General features: G+C 35.1%; 2 protein-coding genes across 2 annotated transcripts; both read left to right on the top strand.

Annotated features, from left to right (window-relative positions):
- The first annotated feature begins 1,939 nt into the window (after nucleotides 1-1,939).
- LOC147560062 (aspartic proteinase CDR1-like) lies at nucleotides 1,940-3,457 on the top strand. Its single transcript, XM_086657955.1, has one exon. It carries the CDS (start codon nucleotides 1,944-1,946, stop codon nucleotides 3,348-3,350), a length of 1,407 nt encoding a protein of 468 aa, XP_086514081.1. The 5' UTR covers nucleotides 1,940-1,943; the 3' UTR covers nucleotides 3,351-3,457.
- A 1,862-nt stretch (nucleotides 3,458-5,319) lies between these two features.
- On the top strand, nucleotides 5,320-6,747 carry LOC147560061 (aspartic proteinase CDR1-like). Its single transcript, XM_086659240.1, has one exon. It carries the CDS (start codon nucleotides 5,320-5,322, stop codon nucleotides 6,745-6,747), a length of 1,428 nt encoding a protein of 475 aa, XP_086515366.1.
- The last annotated feature ends 10,481 nt before the right edge of the window (nucleotides 6,748-17,228 follow it).

The following is a 17,228-nucleotide window of genomic DNA, read 5'->3' as shown; positions in this document are numbered from 1 at the left end:
GCGATCGATGTTACAATCTACAGTTGCGTTATCTACTACGGAGGCCGAGTATATGGCTATGGCCGAGGGTGTGAAGGAAGCATTGTGGTTGTGGGGTCTTCTGGATGATCTAGGGATTAAGCAGGAGTGCGTAGAGGTATGGTGTGATAGTCAAAGTGCGATTCACTTGGCGAAGAATCAGGTTCATCATGCTCGTACTAAGCATATCGATGTCAGGTATCACTTTGTACGAGATGTCATAGAGGAAGGTGATGTTTCTCTCATGAAGATACACACAGATGAGAATCCCGCGGACATGTTGACTAAAGTGGTGACGTGTAGCAAGTTTCAGCATTGTCTGGAATTGCTGCAAATCGGCTCGTGTTAAGTTGCCCGAAAGGGCGTAATGATGACAAGATAATCTTTATGTGAAGGGTTGGTAGAACTACGGTAGGCTTGATCCTGTAAAAGGGTACGTAGGCAGCCATGGTCATATGGTGCAGTCGGATGAAGCTACAAGAAGCAGATACATCTTACAAGGAGTATCCCGGTGTTCGTCCAAAATTTAAAGTATATCAAATTGTGTACGAGGTGGAGAATTGTGAGAGGCAGTTTCAAATAGGAGAGGCGGTTGGTATAGGCGGTTTTTTGGTTTCCATTATAGGCGGTTTAGATGGGCATTAGGCGGTTTAGATGGTTTCTAATTTCCTAAATCCTACTAGTCGGTGGAACCAATTGCCTAATTGAGTCGGCTTATATTATTATATAAATAGGGGTATTGAGAGCCTACATCAAAACACATCAACACAAGCAACAACAACTCTTCTTTAGAGAGCTAGAGAGAGAGCAAGAGTGAGAGAAATTTTTCATAGTTTTTGAGCGGTGTTAAATTTCTCGGTCGTCGAAGATTTAGTATAGAAGGTTAATTTCTATACGGTACCATCTTGGGACGAACTTGCGGGTTGTGTGAGTCGTCTTCATCTATCCTTCAATAAAGATTTCTTGTTCGCCCGAGGACGTAGGCTTTAAAGCCGAACCTCGTTAATTTCTGTTTGCATATTAGATTTTGGCTTAACTTTTCGATAATTTTCATAATCGGATCAATTTCTAGGATAGGTTCGATAGCTTTCGCGACTTTTAGTTATAACAGTTCTCTTCTATTAACCTAATCTTCCTTATTTTTATGATATCCATAAATTTTATCATTTATACTCTTTGCATAATTTTTTTTTCAGAGCTTGTTGATGAGATGACGATCATTTGTTTATAAAAGCTTTAATTAGGGTTTCCTTTTGCATTATTTTGGTTCATAGTCATTTTTTGTGATGTAAGTACTCTAGCTTAATTAGTGTTCCGATCATTAAAATTAAAGTTCATTCATATTAGTCATTAGATGAATTTCCTCTTGCCATTTCAAAATCTTCATAATATATATGTACATAAGTTTACCTAATTAGTTGCAATATTATTTGGTGAAACCACACGTTCCTACCGCATTTCAAGTCATATAATAACTTGGAAAATCGAAGGCATCCTCAAGATGAACCATTTACATTTCGACATGAATATCCTTAAAATATATATATAGACATCAATCACATGATTTTGACAAATTTTCATACTGATTTCCTTTCTTGATTTAGATATGTTTGAATTTGCATCTTCTTGTACCACCATATTAGTATGGAAGTGACAGTCATTACACAATGGATGACAAATAAGTGAACAAATTAACCGTCATTATTCCCTACGAGATGAATTTTCATTTTTTGTGTTGTCAAAGTTGTTTTCGATCATTTTCAATAACAATTGAAGCATTTCCCTTATTCCATTTGGTATTTATAGTCAAAGTTGTATTCATTTTTCATTTCCCTTATTCTATTATTAACTTCATGTTTACTACACATTTAGACAATAAATAAACACAATCTCTTCATACTTCATATCCCTCATCACCATTAGTCATGGCACCATTAGCAAACTCATCTTTAGGTTATTTTCTTCTCATCCTATGCTTTATCTCTCATCAATTTCATCCCATAACCATCAATGCTTCAATCCCCTCAAAAGGTTTTAGCTTAAAACTCATTCACAGAGACTCCATAGAATCTCCTCTCTACCCTGGTAATCTCACAAACCTCGAAAAGTTGAAGCGACTTGTTTTGTTCTCCGAATCCCGGGCTCTATATTTGAATTCTATAGTTGCAAACTATTCATCCTCAACCAAAAACCAAACACCCATTGTTCATCCTAATCTCATTCAACCTAAAGTTACTCCAAGTATGAATAATTTGATTCATTTAGTCCAGTTAGGTATTGGTCCTTCTAAGCCTTACTACTTAGCACTTGATACAGGCAGTGACCTAATTTGGACCCAATGTAAACCTTGTGAGCCATGTTTTCCTCAACATGGTACACCAACCTTTGATCCAACTCAATCAAAAACTTTCGAACCTCTTCCGTGTTCACACCGTCTTTGTACACCGCCAGACTACAAATGCACTAACGGAAAATGCGTATACGACATTCAGTATATGACAGGTTACTCTAAAGGTTACCTCGGTACCGAAAAACTCACATTTGATTCCAAAGATAAAGTTGAGTCCTTCTTAACTAATATAATCATCGGTTGTAATAATAACGCGAGTCATGATCTAAAGTTTGAAGGAGATATAGATGGTGTTCTGGGTATGAATAAAGGTGTAGTCTCTTTGATATCACAAATGGGAGAAGAAAGTACCCACAGGCAATTCTCATATTGCTTAATTGATGATACAAAATATCCTAATGCTCATAGTTACTTAAGTTTTGGCAGTGATATTAGGTTACAAGGCAATGTTCAATCCACTCCATTTGTAAGCTTGCTTGAAGAACCAGATCTTTATGGGCTAAAATTATTAGATATCAGCATAGCTAATAAAAGGTTGAATTTCGGTCCGGGGACTTTCGATGAATTACATGGAACCGGAGGGTGTATCATAGATTCTGGAGTTAGTTTGACAAACATTGCTGAGGAACCTTATGAAATATTCAAGCGTGCTATAATAAATTATTTTGGCAGTAAATTCGAACCGATCAACCCCGGCAAGGGGGCGCCTGATCTATGTTTTAAGATACCTCGAGCTACGAAATTGCCAAACGTTACGTTTCATTTCGCGGAAGGAGCTAAACTAGTTGTGGAACCAAATAATGTGTTTACGCCCTTGGGTAGTGATCATGAATATGGTCATTACTGTCTTATTATTCTTCCTAACAAGAAGAATAAATTCACCATCATAGGAGAACTTCAGCAGGTTGATACACGGTTCCAGTATGATTTAAGCCGTCAAAGACTTTCGTGGGTTCCTGAGGATTGTCACTCTCATCCATAGTGATACATATAATTGGTTATATCTGTCATTTTCGTATTTGCTATATATCGATCTAAATCGACATTTGAATAAATGAAAAAGTGAAACAACATATTGGTACTTTTGAACATCTTTGTTTAGTCTCTTATTCCAATCAAAATCCAAAGAGTTTCAAAAAACAAGAACATGCAAGAACATGTACAAAGATAAACATTGCACTAATTAAAGAGATATTTCAAACTCCCCTTTAGCCTTATCTTTCCTTCAAAGTATCACAAGGCAAGGATTGTTTTAAGGTGCATTTTGATTTCTTTCTTCTTCTCTTGTGCTTCTCATACTCATTCCAATCATCTGGGTTTTCTGTTTGTCATCATCAACTTTGTAGTAACCCGAATTTATGGCAAAGACTAATCAACAAGTGACTAAATTTATTGGTTTAGGCAAAAATGATTTCCTTCTAGGAGTATTTCTTCCTTCTCCTCTTCCGCCATTATTATCCAACTCCTCACCAGAATCAGAGAAGACACTGTCGCAGGATCATGACAAGGGCATAAATGTAATTGAGGGATTTTTATTCTTTTGATGAAGAAGACGCTAGGTTTTAGGGTTTTCTTACTTTACCCCTCAAGATGAATGCTAATTGATTGAAGATTACCCCTTTTTGGAAGAGTTTATTTGACATATAACTCAAACTTCTTTTTTTTTTGTTGAATGGAACTCAAACTACTTATTAAAATTTGGCATTCACTCTCCCACTTGAACCGCATGTGATAGAAACTCTTGTTTCTCTCTCCACGTGACTAAACATGTGAGATGAGAGAGAAATTCCTGTTTCTCTCACATGCGGTTCAAGTGGGAGTCCCTAGAGGCGGGTTGTGTAGCCTTGTTGCTGGAAAAAAGTCCGCGAACTTAAAACTGTCATAGACACATGAGTGGACCACCTGAAAGTCCGTAGAGCCCATGGACACCCGAAATTCGGAAGTGGGTCTAAACTGACTGATTGGATGAAAGAAGAAAGTTGCGCTCGGGGTTTGAGGTGATACCCCACATCCGGCACAAGCCCGACCCTATAGTATTTGTCTGACATCATCTACTGATTGATGTCCGGCCATTCAAGAATAAAGAGAAATAAGTGGTTTATTCCCACATCGATAAGTGATAGAACGTGTTTGGATGACCTTACTTTATAATGGTCGAGTTTTCTCAAATTTTCGTTAAGCTCACGTGATCTATTAGATGTTGATATTGATGCGTTTAAGTCAATAACTTCTGAAGATTCTGCTCTCTTGAGTAGCAGGTAAAGTTGTCACCCTTTTAGATTGTGTAAACTTGATCTTGGAACGCCCGAAAATAAATATTTGACACCAATCTTTTTTTTTTCCTTTACCATGTCATATTTTTTACATCATGGCTTAATAAACCAAGGCAATTTTAACACTACTTAAGGTAATTGTTAACCATATATCATTAAGGTCACTAGTATACTAGTTGCAATATTATTTGGTGAAATCACACGTTCCTACCGCATTTGAAGTCATATAACTTGGAAAATCGAAGCCATCCTCAAGATGAACCATTTACATTTCGACAGGAATCTCCTTAAAATATATATAGACATAAGTCACATGATTTTGACAAATTTTCATACTAATTTCCTTTCTTGATTTAGATATGTTTGAATTTTCATCTTCTTGTACCACCATATTAGTATGGAAGTGACAGTCATTACATAATGGATGACAAATAAGTGAACAAATTAACCGTCATTATTCCCTACGAGATGAATTATCATTTTTTGTGTTGTCGAAGTTGTTTTCGATCATTTTCAATAAGAATTGAAGCATTTCCCTTATTCCATTTGGTATTTATAGTCAAAGTTGTATTCATTTTTCATTTCCCTTATTCTATTATTAACTTCATGTTTACTACACATTTAGACTATAAATAATCACAATCTCTTCATACTTCATATCCCTCATCACCATTAGTCATGGCACCATTAGCAAACTCATCTTTAGGTTATTTTCTTCTCATCCTATGCTTTATCTCTCATCAATTTCATCTCATAACCATCAATGCTTCAATCCCCTCAAAAGGTTTTAGCTTAAAACTCATTCACAGAGACTCCATAGAATCTCCTCTCTACCCTGGTAATCTCACAAACCTCGAAAAGTTGAAGCGACTTGTTTTGTTCTCCGAATCCCGGGCTCTATATTTGAATTCTATAGTTGCAAACTATTCATCCTCAACCAAAAACCAAACACCCATTGTTCATCCTAGTCTCATTCAACCTAAAGTTACTCCAAGTGTGAATAATTTGCTTCATTTAGTCCAGTTAGGTATTGGTCCTTCAAAGCCTTACTACTTAGCACTTGATACAGGCAGTGACCTAATTTGGACCCAATGTAAACCTTGTGAGCCATGTTTTCCTCAACATGGTACACCAACCTTTGATCCAACTCAATCAAAAACTTTCGAACATCTTCCGTGTCCACACCGTCTTTGTACACCACCAGACTACAAATGCACTAACGGAAAATGCGTATACGACATTCAGTATACGGAAGGTTACTCTAAAGGTTACCTCGGTACCGAAAAACTCACATTTGATTCCAAAGATAAAGTTGAGTCCTTCTTAACTAATATAATCTTCGGTTGTAATAATAATGCTAGTCATGATCTAAAGTTTGTAGGAGATATAGATGGTGTTCTGGGTATGAGTAAAGGAGGATTCTCTTTGATATCACAAATGGGAGTAGAAAGTACCCATAAACAATTCTCATATTGCTTAATTGAAATGACAAAATATCCTAATGCTCATAGTTACTTAAGTTTTGGCAGTGATATTAGGTTACAAGGCAATGTTCAATCCACTCCATTTGTAAGCTTGCTTCAACAACCAAATTGGTATGGACTAAAATTATTAGATATCAGTGTAGCTAATAAAAGGTTAAATTTCGGTCCAGGGACTTTCGATGAATTACATAGAACCGGAGGGTGCTTCATAGATTCTGGATCTAGTTTTACAAACATTGCTAAGGGACCTTATGAAACTTTCAAGCGTGCTATTATAAAATATTTTGGCAGTAAATTCGAACCGATCAAGCCTGGCGAGGGGGCGCCTGATTATTTAGATCTATGTTTTAAGATACCTCGATTAACGGAATTGCCAGAAGTTACATTTCATTTCGCAGAAGGAGCTAACCTAGTTATGAAACCAAATTCTGTGTTTAGGTTGTTTAGGCCCCTGGGTACTACTGATCAATATGGTTATTACTGTCTTATTATTCTTCCTAACACGAAGAAGAATAAATTAACCGTTATAGGAGAACTTCAGCAGGTCGATATTCGGTTCCAGTATGATTTAAGCCGACAAAGACTTTCATGGGTTCCTGAGGATTGTCACTCTCATCCGTAGTCATATAATATAATTGATATTCGGTTCCAGTATGTCATTGTCGTCTTTGCTATATATTGATCTAAGATTGTAGGTCGACATTTGAATAAATTAAAAAAATGAATAATGTATATGTATGGACATCCTTCTTTTTAGTTTTTAGTGGCTTATCCCAATCTAAAAGACAGTCTGTGACGGTCGACAATCTATCGTGAAAGGCCCATCAGCGGAACTAAAAGAATTTGATTATCAATAGTTTCCGGACATTGGTCTAGGTCAATTTACATCATATGTATCCCTCATTAGGAACGACGTAAAAACACACTCTCGGAAGCTCCACCAAAGGTGCTTATAAAAGCATAGGTGATAGGCAGAACAGAAGTACTTCATGTCTTTATGGTTCTTTTTCTAGGGGTTGGTCAGGGACTCGGGGTGAATACTCATGAATCTCCATAACTTCGGAACTATGTAAGAAAAGCCCAAGATTTGGGCCCAAATACGAAAAAAACCCACTTGGGAATAATAATGTAAAAAAAACCCAATTTTTAAACTGTTGGCAATACTTTTGAAACTGTTACAACACTTTTGAAACTGTGACAACATATATAATTATGTGTGAACAAAAACAAATTTGTTCCCACATTTATAAAATTGTTGAGAGCAAATACAAAATTGTTGAAAGCAATCTTTGTTTTGTTCAGAAATTTTAATGAATGTTTTGTAATTTTAAATTTTGGGTTTTTTTTGCATTATTATTCCGGGTTGGGCTTCATATGATATTTTGACCCGAATTTTGGGCCTTATAAGTAGAGAGGAAAATTATAAGGCCCAAAATTCGGGTCAAAATAGCAAATGAAGCCCAACCCGGAATAATAATGCAAAAAAAACCCAAATTTTGAAATTACAAAACATTTATGAAAATTTTTGAACAAAACACCATTTGCTCTCAACAATTTTGTATTTTCTCTCAACAATTTTGTAAATGTATGAACAAATTTGTTTTTGTTCACACATAATTATATACGTTGTCACAGTTTCAAAAGTGTTGTAATAGTTTCAAAAGTGTTGCCAACAGTTTAAAAATTGGGTTTTTTTTACATTATTATTCCCGAGTGGGTTTTTTTTCGTATTTGGGCCCAAATCTTGGGCTTTTCTTACATAGAATGTACAAAGATCAACTAGTCCTAGTGAAATATCTAAGGTTTACATGTGTACACTTAGAACTTTTGTTCCCAAATGTTAGGGATGATTTTCTAGGCACGATAGAGTTGATAGAGGCCCGTCACATACTTTCAAACAACAAACATACAAAGCCCTAGCCCATTTGAGGAGTTTATTGGAAGTTCAAAAACAAATATAAACAACACACCGAAAGAGACATTCGAAGTCCCCTTTAGACTTCTCTTCCATTAAAAAACAAGGTATCACAAGGCAAGGATTCTTTTTAATTAAGGCGCTTTCTTGATTTCTTATTCCTTCTTCTCTTGTGCTTCTCATATTATTTATAGTCATCTAGTTGTTCTGTTTTTTCACCGTCTACGTAAAAACCTGAATTCATGGCAAAGACTAATCAATAAGTGAAATAAGAGACTAATTTGTAATCACGTTAGGTTAGGGGCTAAAATTTGCCAAGGAAAATAGGGGCTTTGGGTAATTTGGAAAAATATAAGGGTATTTCAGTAACTCAAAATAATTTGAGGACCAAAGTATTATTATTGGGTGATTAACTAAAACGACTGGTTTAAATTTTGTGAGGAAATCAAGACGTTTTTTGAGAGAGAGAGAAGTAACCGTTTTTTGAGAGAGAGGGAAATTTAGATCTTGTTATTTTCGGAGGAAGATTTCTTCCTCCGGATCTTCCTCTTTTTTAGTTTGTATCTTCCTCTTTTATATGTCCATATTACTCAAGAAATGAAGATTTGGAGGTTACCCTTTTGTTTTGGTTTGATCTTTCTCTTCTCTCTGTGTCAAAAATCCACTTATGCTGAGACAAAGTCTTATGTTGTGTATATGGGTGGATTATCACATGGACCGGATGTTACTTCGGTTGATCTTGAAAGAGTGACAGAGTCTCAATATCAATTCTTAGGTTCATTCTTAGGAAACGATGAGAAGGACAGAGAAGCAATGTTTTACTCGTATCCGTGATCGATTAATGGGTTTGCTGCAAACCTTGATGAGGAAGAAGCAAAACAAATCTCAAGGATCCAAAGGAAGGGGGTGGTGCGGTGGTGGTGGTGGTGGTGGTGTGGCGACAGCGGCGGTTTTCCGGCGACGCGGCGGTTATCCGGTAACGGCGACGGTTCTCCGGCAACAAGGCGATGGTTTTTAGTTTTTTTCAGTTATTTTTGTCGGATCTTTAGGATCCTTTTGTCAGATCTTTAGGGTCTCTTTTCTCGGATCTTTAGGATCCCAATAATGTCTGTGTCTAGTCCAATTTCTCCCCCTTTAGGAGGGTTTTGCATTTACAGGTATGTAAGTAGCTTGACGCACCTCCGACAGAGAGAAATAACTTTTATAATCCTTGTATCATTGTGATTTTATCACTATTAATGGATATGTATCCCTTGGATTCAAAAAAAAAAAATTTGTGAGGAAATGAGAAAGTTTAGTCTTCAATGTGTTTTATGAGGGTTTGCCCTGAGATGCTAAATAGGTGATTAACTAAAACAAAATGGCGTTCCGTCCATGCGATAAAGTTAAATAGGTGGGAGGTTCACAAATGGGTGGGTGTGATTTTGAGGCTTTGCCCCTCCTACCCACTGTAATTATGTATGGGAGATTTTATATGGGCCCCCTCATTTTTGTTAAAAGGCCTCCCCTCAGTGATAATTTAACAAGTAAAATGGTTCATGGGGAGGCCTTTTAACAAAATTGGGGAGGCCTTATAAAACTTCCCATTATGTAATATGTTACAACAAAAACTTCTTTATATCCTTACTTTGTTTCAATGCTCCACAACAACAACAATGTATAGAAGACATAAGAGACTCATATTGTTCATGGATATAATTGAAACATCTTATGTTCATCTTCGTCTAAGTACATTTTTATTAAGGAAAAGTAGTCAACGCTCATATATCAATCAGATCACCGACACTGATAGAGTTTTTGTTCCATCCGTATTAGTGGTGAGAGAGAATAGAGATCGAACTATTAATGCAGACTTAATAAGATTACGAATAAGATAATGATCTCTTGTATGAAAAGTTCTCCCACTTTGAGTTGGGAGAGTGGGGTTTAAAAAATAGCATTAGCAACAGAGGAAAATGCATTGATATAATCAAGAACAAAAAAGAAGCATCATATTTTTCACACTCGGTTTCAGCTTTCATGAAATGAAAGATGCCCAATTGAGGAAATGCCCCACTCTAACATTTTGACTTTGGTGAGATATGACTAAATTTATTGGTAGAAGCAAAAATGATTTCTTTCATTATGCCCACTCAACTATGCCATCATATGGAGGTTGAAAAGGTGAACTTCCATTTGAGTTTGGAAACATGCCTACCACAAATTTCAAGTGGCATATTTCTATTAGAAAAGAACAAATTTGTGAAGATTTTTTAGATACATTTTACTTCATAAGAATAATAATGTGGAATCGGTATAATTTTTCTTGACGTACAACTTACAACAACATTTGAACAGTGTTGTTTGTTCTCGGAATGTGCAAATTTTGTAAAATGTAAATGATTTTGGGTCGAACAATGTTTCTTGAAACTAATGTGTGCCTAGCATTATCCATTTTGGTATAGTTGATATTTATCACGACATTGTCGGAACCCAACAATAAGCATAGTTTTAAAGACACTTAATATTTCCTTTCAGTAGGGACAAATATTTTCTAAAAGGAGTTGAAGAAAATCAGGAGCTCCAAAAACTGAGAGTCTGATCTCTACACTGGTAGCTCTGAGTAAGAGTAGTTGCCTTCCTAATAAGAGTAAGAACTTATTCATGTCTAAACTTCCTAGCTAAAATTTCCTAAGTTCTTATATAATTCTCCCTCGCAAAGCTAGAAAAGGCTAAAAATCAAAGTCTACTTCAGAGTTAGACACAATAAACGGTCCGCATTGGGAGGTCATCTTTTGTTTCTGTTGATGACCTTTTCTGCTCTCTTGATGGAGAATCGGTTCCTACTTAATTCTTGGAGTAAGTTTAATTTTGTAGTTTTTCTATCATTTTTCAATTCCCAATTATCGTGCATAATTTCTTTGAGGCAAGATATTATCTCATTCAACCAATTTGGTATCATTCTAAAGGTGTGAACAGTCTTCGAGCCGTCAGACTAAATATAAATGTATATTTTACGCAAGTAACCAAAAACGTGCCGATAAACTAGCATAGTGCTTGTCTTATTTCTTTGGAAAAGATAAAATATCCCATCCTTACTACTCTTTTCCTGTCCAATAGTTCGAAAGTCAATTTTCTTTTAACTCGTGATAAACATTGTATAAAAAGTACGCTAGTTTTGCTAACACTACTTCATAAACTTTTTTTTTTTTGATGAATAAGGCAACAGCTACTTCATAAACTTATCTGCACTATATTTATTCATTCATTTTTAAAATTTCTTTTCGGAAAACCTCACATGAGTCAAATATTATAGTAGACGTGGGTCACATAAAAAGGTGGTGCAGACGCTTTTCATTAATTCTTAATAACATGAGTTCTATTACATTCACATGTAACATTAAATATTGTGCTCAAAATCTTCCTCGTGAAAGTTTTATATTACCGTATGCATAGGTTCTTAATCATATTTTCTTAATTAACACGTTACATAATGAAGAAAATTTTCAACGTCTATAGTAGTGTTTCTAACTTAACTTTGTACGATATCTTTTTGTACGAAAAATATAAATGCAGAACTTCTAAAAATTGTAGCTATATTTTCCAAAAGAAGCAAAGAGTAGTTCCAAGGACAAATAGAAGATGATGATCATGGAGATTCAATAGAAAAGCTTAAGGTAAGAGACCAATCCAAACCGAACAAGCAAAGGAATAATAGTCCATGAAAAATCGAGACACATTTCTTTGGGTTTTCGTAATTGAGTTCCTTTTGCTTATTAAGATCAACTTGTTAAACTTGCCTAATTTAAGAAAATTATGTGTATGTGATAATAATAGTTAAGCAACCATAAGGGTGGAATTATGCCCAAGGGCCAGAATCCGCTCACGGACACCTAAGCCAAAAGAAGATCATGGACAGTCGTGCCTATTTCAGGCACAACCCAACCTGTCCGCCAAGTTTTATTGAAGTGAGGAGTCCTTGTTTGTTTGCGTCTGATCCTAGGTTTACGTGTTTGATGTGTTCCAACACATTGAGATTGTCCGTCATAACCTAGGTGATTAATGTAATTCATCCTTTATGCGGCATGCTTTTGAGGTAATTTCTAGAAAGGTCAAAATAATATTGAAAATGAGTAGAAAAGCACAAAACATTTGAAAATTATTATTAAGGTCAAAAAGTGTGCAAATACTAAAATACCCTTTTTTGTCATTTTGTGTAACTAAATTCTTTTATTTTTCATTAAACTTTAAATGGATATAACTTTTGTTTGAGATGTCGGATTTCTATAAAAGTTATATATTTAGAAATGATTTTTCATTAGCTTTCTAACAAGATCCACTTTCAATACTTTTTTTCAAAAAAAAAAACCCCGGAAAAAAACGTCGTTTTTTTCCTTTACGTTTTTCTGCAAACGTGTTTGCAACAATCTGTTATGCAAACGTGTTTGCAATAATTTGATCTGCAAACGTGTTTGCAACAATCTATTCTGCAAACGTGTTTGCAATAATTTGATCTGCAAACATGTGTTTGCATAATGTAAACTGCAAACATGTGTTTGCAAAATATAGATTGCAAACATGATTTGCAAGCTTTGTAGAATATAATCTTTAGTTGCATATCTTGCAAACTCGATTTGCAAATCGAGAATAGAAACTAAGAGCATGTATCTACGAAATCTTGAGTTTGGAATTGATTTCATCATTCATCATATAGAATTCGTGGATAAATAGTGTCGTCGACTTCGTGATCAACCCTTCAAATCTAGTCGTACCTCATGCTTACTTGTGTATCCCAAACGAGTCGTTTTCGCTCTTGATTGATCAAATAACAAGCAGAATGCAAATTTGCTCACTAAAATAAATAATCTCCAACAAAATATTAACCTAATTGTAAAGCAACATTAAAAGGTTCACAAACACTAAAAAAGCTATGTAATCACATATCATGTTGTAATTCAAGTCAACTACTAAACCTACCTAACTTTTAAATATGATATTTCAAACTTAAACACTTCGTTGACTCTCCTTAAGTTGTTCATCAACTAGCTAGCTAAAATAGGATCTCAAGTGTTGCTTCCTTTCTCAAATTGATGGGCGACTTGGGCCAGATAGTGTCAATGAAATACGATCCAAGAGATGAAAGTGATGTTGTTGTTGCAGTTATTGCAACATAGAAAATGACTGCATAAGTATCGGTAAAAAAATAATATACGAGATATAAAAAGCTTTAAAAATTACAAACAACGACACATAGAAATAGTCCAAGTACAAATGCATATATGGTAAGTCCATCAACAACTCTCACATTCTTGACTCTCCCTGTCTCAAAGACTTACAAAGAAATCTATCATTTCTCTCACACTTTCTAAACTTTAGACATCAAAAGTGGAGCCCTATAAATTTTCTCCCCAACAAACAACACCAACAATTCCTGTCTCATTTCTTTGAAGCAAAATCTCATAACTCACTTAACTGTTCAACTAAAAAATCCCACTGTTAAAAAAATCTTTTAGGAAAAAGATAAAATGAACTCAAAACTGATCACTCACTTCTGAATAATAAAATAAAAAATCATATAGATGGTTCTTTGCTGATACTAGTCCCACCATTTTGAAGAACACTTTTTGGAGAACAACCCAAGTTGGTATTGATGGTTGGGTTGGTGGAGGTGGTGGCAGAGGTAGTGGTGGTGGAAAGTTGGGGAGGGAATGAAATTGAAAGGTTTGTGGTTGAATCAACTTGAGAAGTAGTGATTTCCACAGGCTTTCTTGAATGATTTTTTCCTCTATGGATATGTTTTTCACCGTACGTTTGATTTGGAACAACATCTTTAGAACACCTCCATCTTTTCCCATCTGTTCTTCAGTTCTTCTACATCTTCCTGGTTCTGCTTCCATATTGTTTCTGTTATCAAAGTACATTACTTTACAACCTAAATCTGAAAAACACAAAAAGAAACCCATAAAAATCTTGATGTTGTTGTTGCAGTTATTGCAACATTGAAAGATGACTGCACAAACATGGATAAAATTTACAAACCCAACATAAAGTTGGTGGTGATGGTGAGTTATGACCATTACTATTAATTGGTGACATAACTGATAAGGAAGATCAATGGGAACAGGGAACCCAACCTAAAGTTGCACCAAATCTCTAACTGAGTGTTAGTAGTTTGTTCAAATCAAATTAAAATTGTCTCGTAAAGTTATCCGCAATATGGGTTGTTCAGGCCAAATCTCTAACCGAGACCGGCTAAAACTTTGCTAGTTAATCCAAAAGTGATTGGGTAAGTTCATTAGTAAGACAACAAGATGGTTATCAGTGAAGCAAAATTTCTTACATAATGTCGTTATCCGTATTTAAAAATAATTTAGGAAATTACATTCCATCAGTTCATCACTAGGATACTACATTTATCATCTAAATGAAAATTGGAACTCGATGAGCCCAATCTTCTTAAGGTTTCACATTAATGGCGGTAGGAAGAAATATCCAGATAACATCAATTTCAATTGTGGTATCAAGCAATTCCTAATTACAAAATTCAAATGCGTGAAGAATTAAAACCTAAATAAGTTGGATCAAAACCCAAATTAGCTCTAAAGAATACTAAAAAAAAGGTTAAGTTTTTCGGTTTCGAACTTCTCTTATGATCCTAAAACAAGCATTGTTTGTACTAAGTAATTTTCAGATCTCTCCCAAAACCTAGAACTTCAAATGTCAAAATTCAAACAACAAACACAACAGAAGGAAAAAATAAGAAATACCCAAATTGAAAAAAGGTCCAAATTAAAGGAAAGAACTTACAGCATTAGAGGAAAAATTACCAGAATCGAATTGATGACAGATTTGTGTTGAAGACTCTCTCTTTCTCTTCGTGTGAAAATGAACTTCAATACGAACTCAATGAACTTTGTAGAGGATTCTAGGGTTTGTGAATTTTTCAAGCCAGCAATTGTGGCAAGAGATTCTCAACAAGATTTCTAAAATCGGGATCTGAATATAAGAAACCATAAATTGAAATCAATAATACGATTAGAAGAATTTAAGAGGAAGAAGAAGAAGATTGAAAGTAGATGAAGAAGACGAACAACAATGGCAGAAGATCAGAAGAAGCAAAAGAAACCCTAAATGTTCCTTGAGAGAGAAACTGAATCTAATAGATGAGGGTATTTATGGAATAAAAAATATAAAAAATGACCTTATTAGTAAATACTTATATTATTCTAAACTTCATGTATCATTACTAGTAATAATTTAATAGCTTTTAGTTAATAGAAAATTATGTAGGTGTTTTTGATTATATTGATATTTTTCTAAACTCAAATAGTCATTTTCCCCATGCTTTTTAGTGATCTAACACGACACGATGTTCACATTTAGTGTGGAGATATGCCATGATTGTCACTTTGCGGTTGCTTTCTAGTTGCTACCTATACAGACCTTAGGTAATAAAAAGGTTCCAAAAGGAAAAAGAGAAAGAAAGAAAAAACACAACTAGCTAGTGACCCACGTTAAAAACATTCTACTCATCCACCCGCTTCCACTAAGCTCTATGTAGTGGTCAGACAATAATGCGTCTTGGGTTTGTCTGCCAACACACCGAAACAAAATGAAAACAAACAAAAAGTAAATCCAATATCTTTACGGTCAACTCGATGGTATATATGGCTCTACGGCCTTTGACGTGGTGTTATGGACTCGAAGGAGATCAAAGATTACAAAACACGAAATAGTTTTTTGTACTTAACCGAGTATATGCCTTTTCGGTACTAGTTATCTTTTACTTTTCGGAAAATGGGACTATGCTGCCACATACCCCGGCTGCGGTTGGGCCGGGATAGTGGTGGGGCATTCTATCTCGGCTGTTACTTTTTTTTAGCTGTTTGGTACCACTTACTTTTCTTTGCTTTTTTTGTTGCAAAGTTTGGTACCACTTATCATTTTAAACGTGTGAAAAAGAAAAAGCTATGAATAGTTTCAAAATGCAAATCGAGTTGTAGAGCGAGGATGGCAAGTCATTTTAAAATTAAGAGGTTATGGTTAGAATTTTCTTAATATGGAGTCCAAAAATCATTACATATGGTATAGATACACAAGGCATAAATAACGGATAAATATTACTAATACCAAAGGCTTCTTGGGCCTCAAAGGTCGTGTATAGACCTTTACTGTGAATCGAACATGTAACTCCCGAATTCTGATACTAGTTAATAGATGAGGAATTTCAACTTTATCGTGAATCAAACATGTGACTCGTGAATTTTTAGAGTAGATGCACAACTAACTGATCAAATTGTTGTCGGCTATCTAGAGTTCTTTCGAAGGTTCTTTATGAACCCATTTAGGCAGTTTATTAACATTTCATGTGGTTTAATAACAGTTATATATACATATTACATCTGATGTATGTATTCAAGGATTCAAGATGATGCAACCACTCTTGAACAAAAAAAAAGATGATGCAACCACAATATGGTAAAATGAAGGGAGATTTAGTAATTGACCCACATTTATTTAGCTATATTAGGATTACACCCTTAAAAACATTTCCGTTTAGGCGTTAACCCCCAAAGCCCATTTTCTTGTCAAAAAACTGTTATGTGAGGGGCGTGCGAGTCACATGCTTGATCTCTGACCAAAATACCTCCGTCCTAATTTTTAGTATACGACACCCATTTATTTACCTATATTAAGACTTCACCCCCGACCAAAATACCACTTGGAGCTTCACAACCACCTATTTCTCAAATGTCTTCTTCCTCTCAATCATCAACTTTACAACCTGTAGTATCTTCTTCTCCTTTTGGAATAAGTGATGCTTCCATTATTAAAATGTTCACTATAAAATCCAGATTTGTCTTCAGTTTGTGGATCTGCTGAATCTAAGCAAATGAGTTCTGGTTTCAATCTGGGGTTCACTTCAATTTCTTGTTCTTGCTTATCTTCATTGTCAACTTGGGCTCTGTTTTTTGCTCTGAATCTTGGTTAGTTGTTGAAGGAGAATCTGAAAATCGATTTAACATGGATGAATTTCATCCTCGATTTCTTTTTTTTATTGCTTTTCCTTCTTCTTTTACTTTTATTCTAGATTTCAATTCTTCTGTAGCAAAATCTTCTAAGATTTCATCTTTTCTTCGAAATCCATGTCTAAGAAATGGATACCAACTACTTAAACCAGGACTAAAAGATTCAAGATCAGATTTTTG

Source organism: Eschscholzia californica, unplaced genomic scaffold, assembly GCF_041429995.1.
Source record: "Eschscholzia californica isolate CP2 unplaced genomic scaffold, dmEscCali1.0.p SCAF_2, whole genome shotgun sequence".
Classification (NCBI taxonomy): Eukaryota; Viridiplantae; Streptophyta; class Magnoliopsida; order Ranunculales; family Papaveraceae; genus Eschscholzia; species Eschscholzia californica.
Note: the sequence above shows the minus strand (reverse complement) of the source record. Positions and strands in the feature narration are given on the sequence as shown.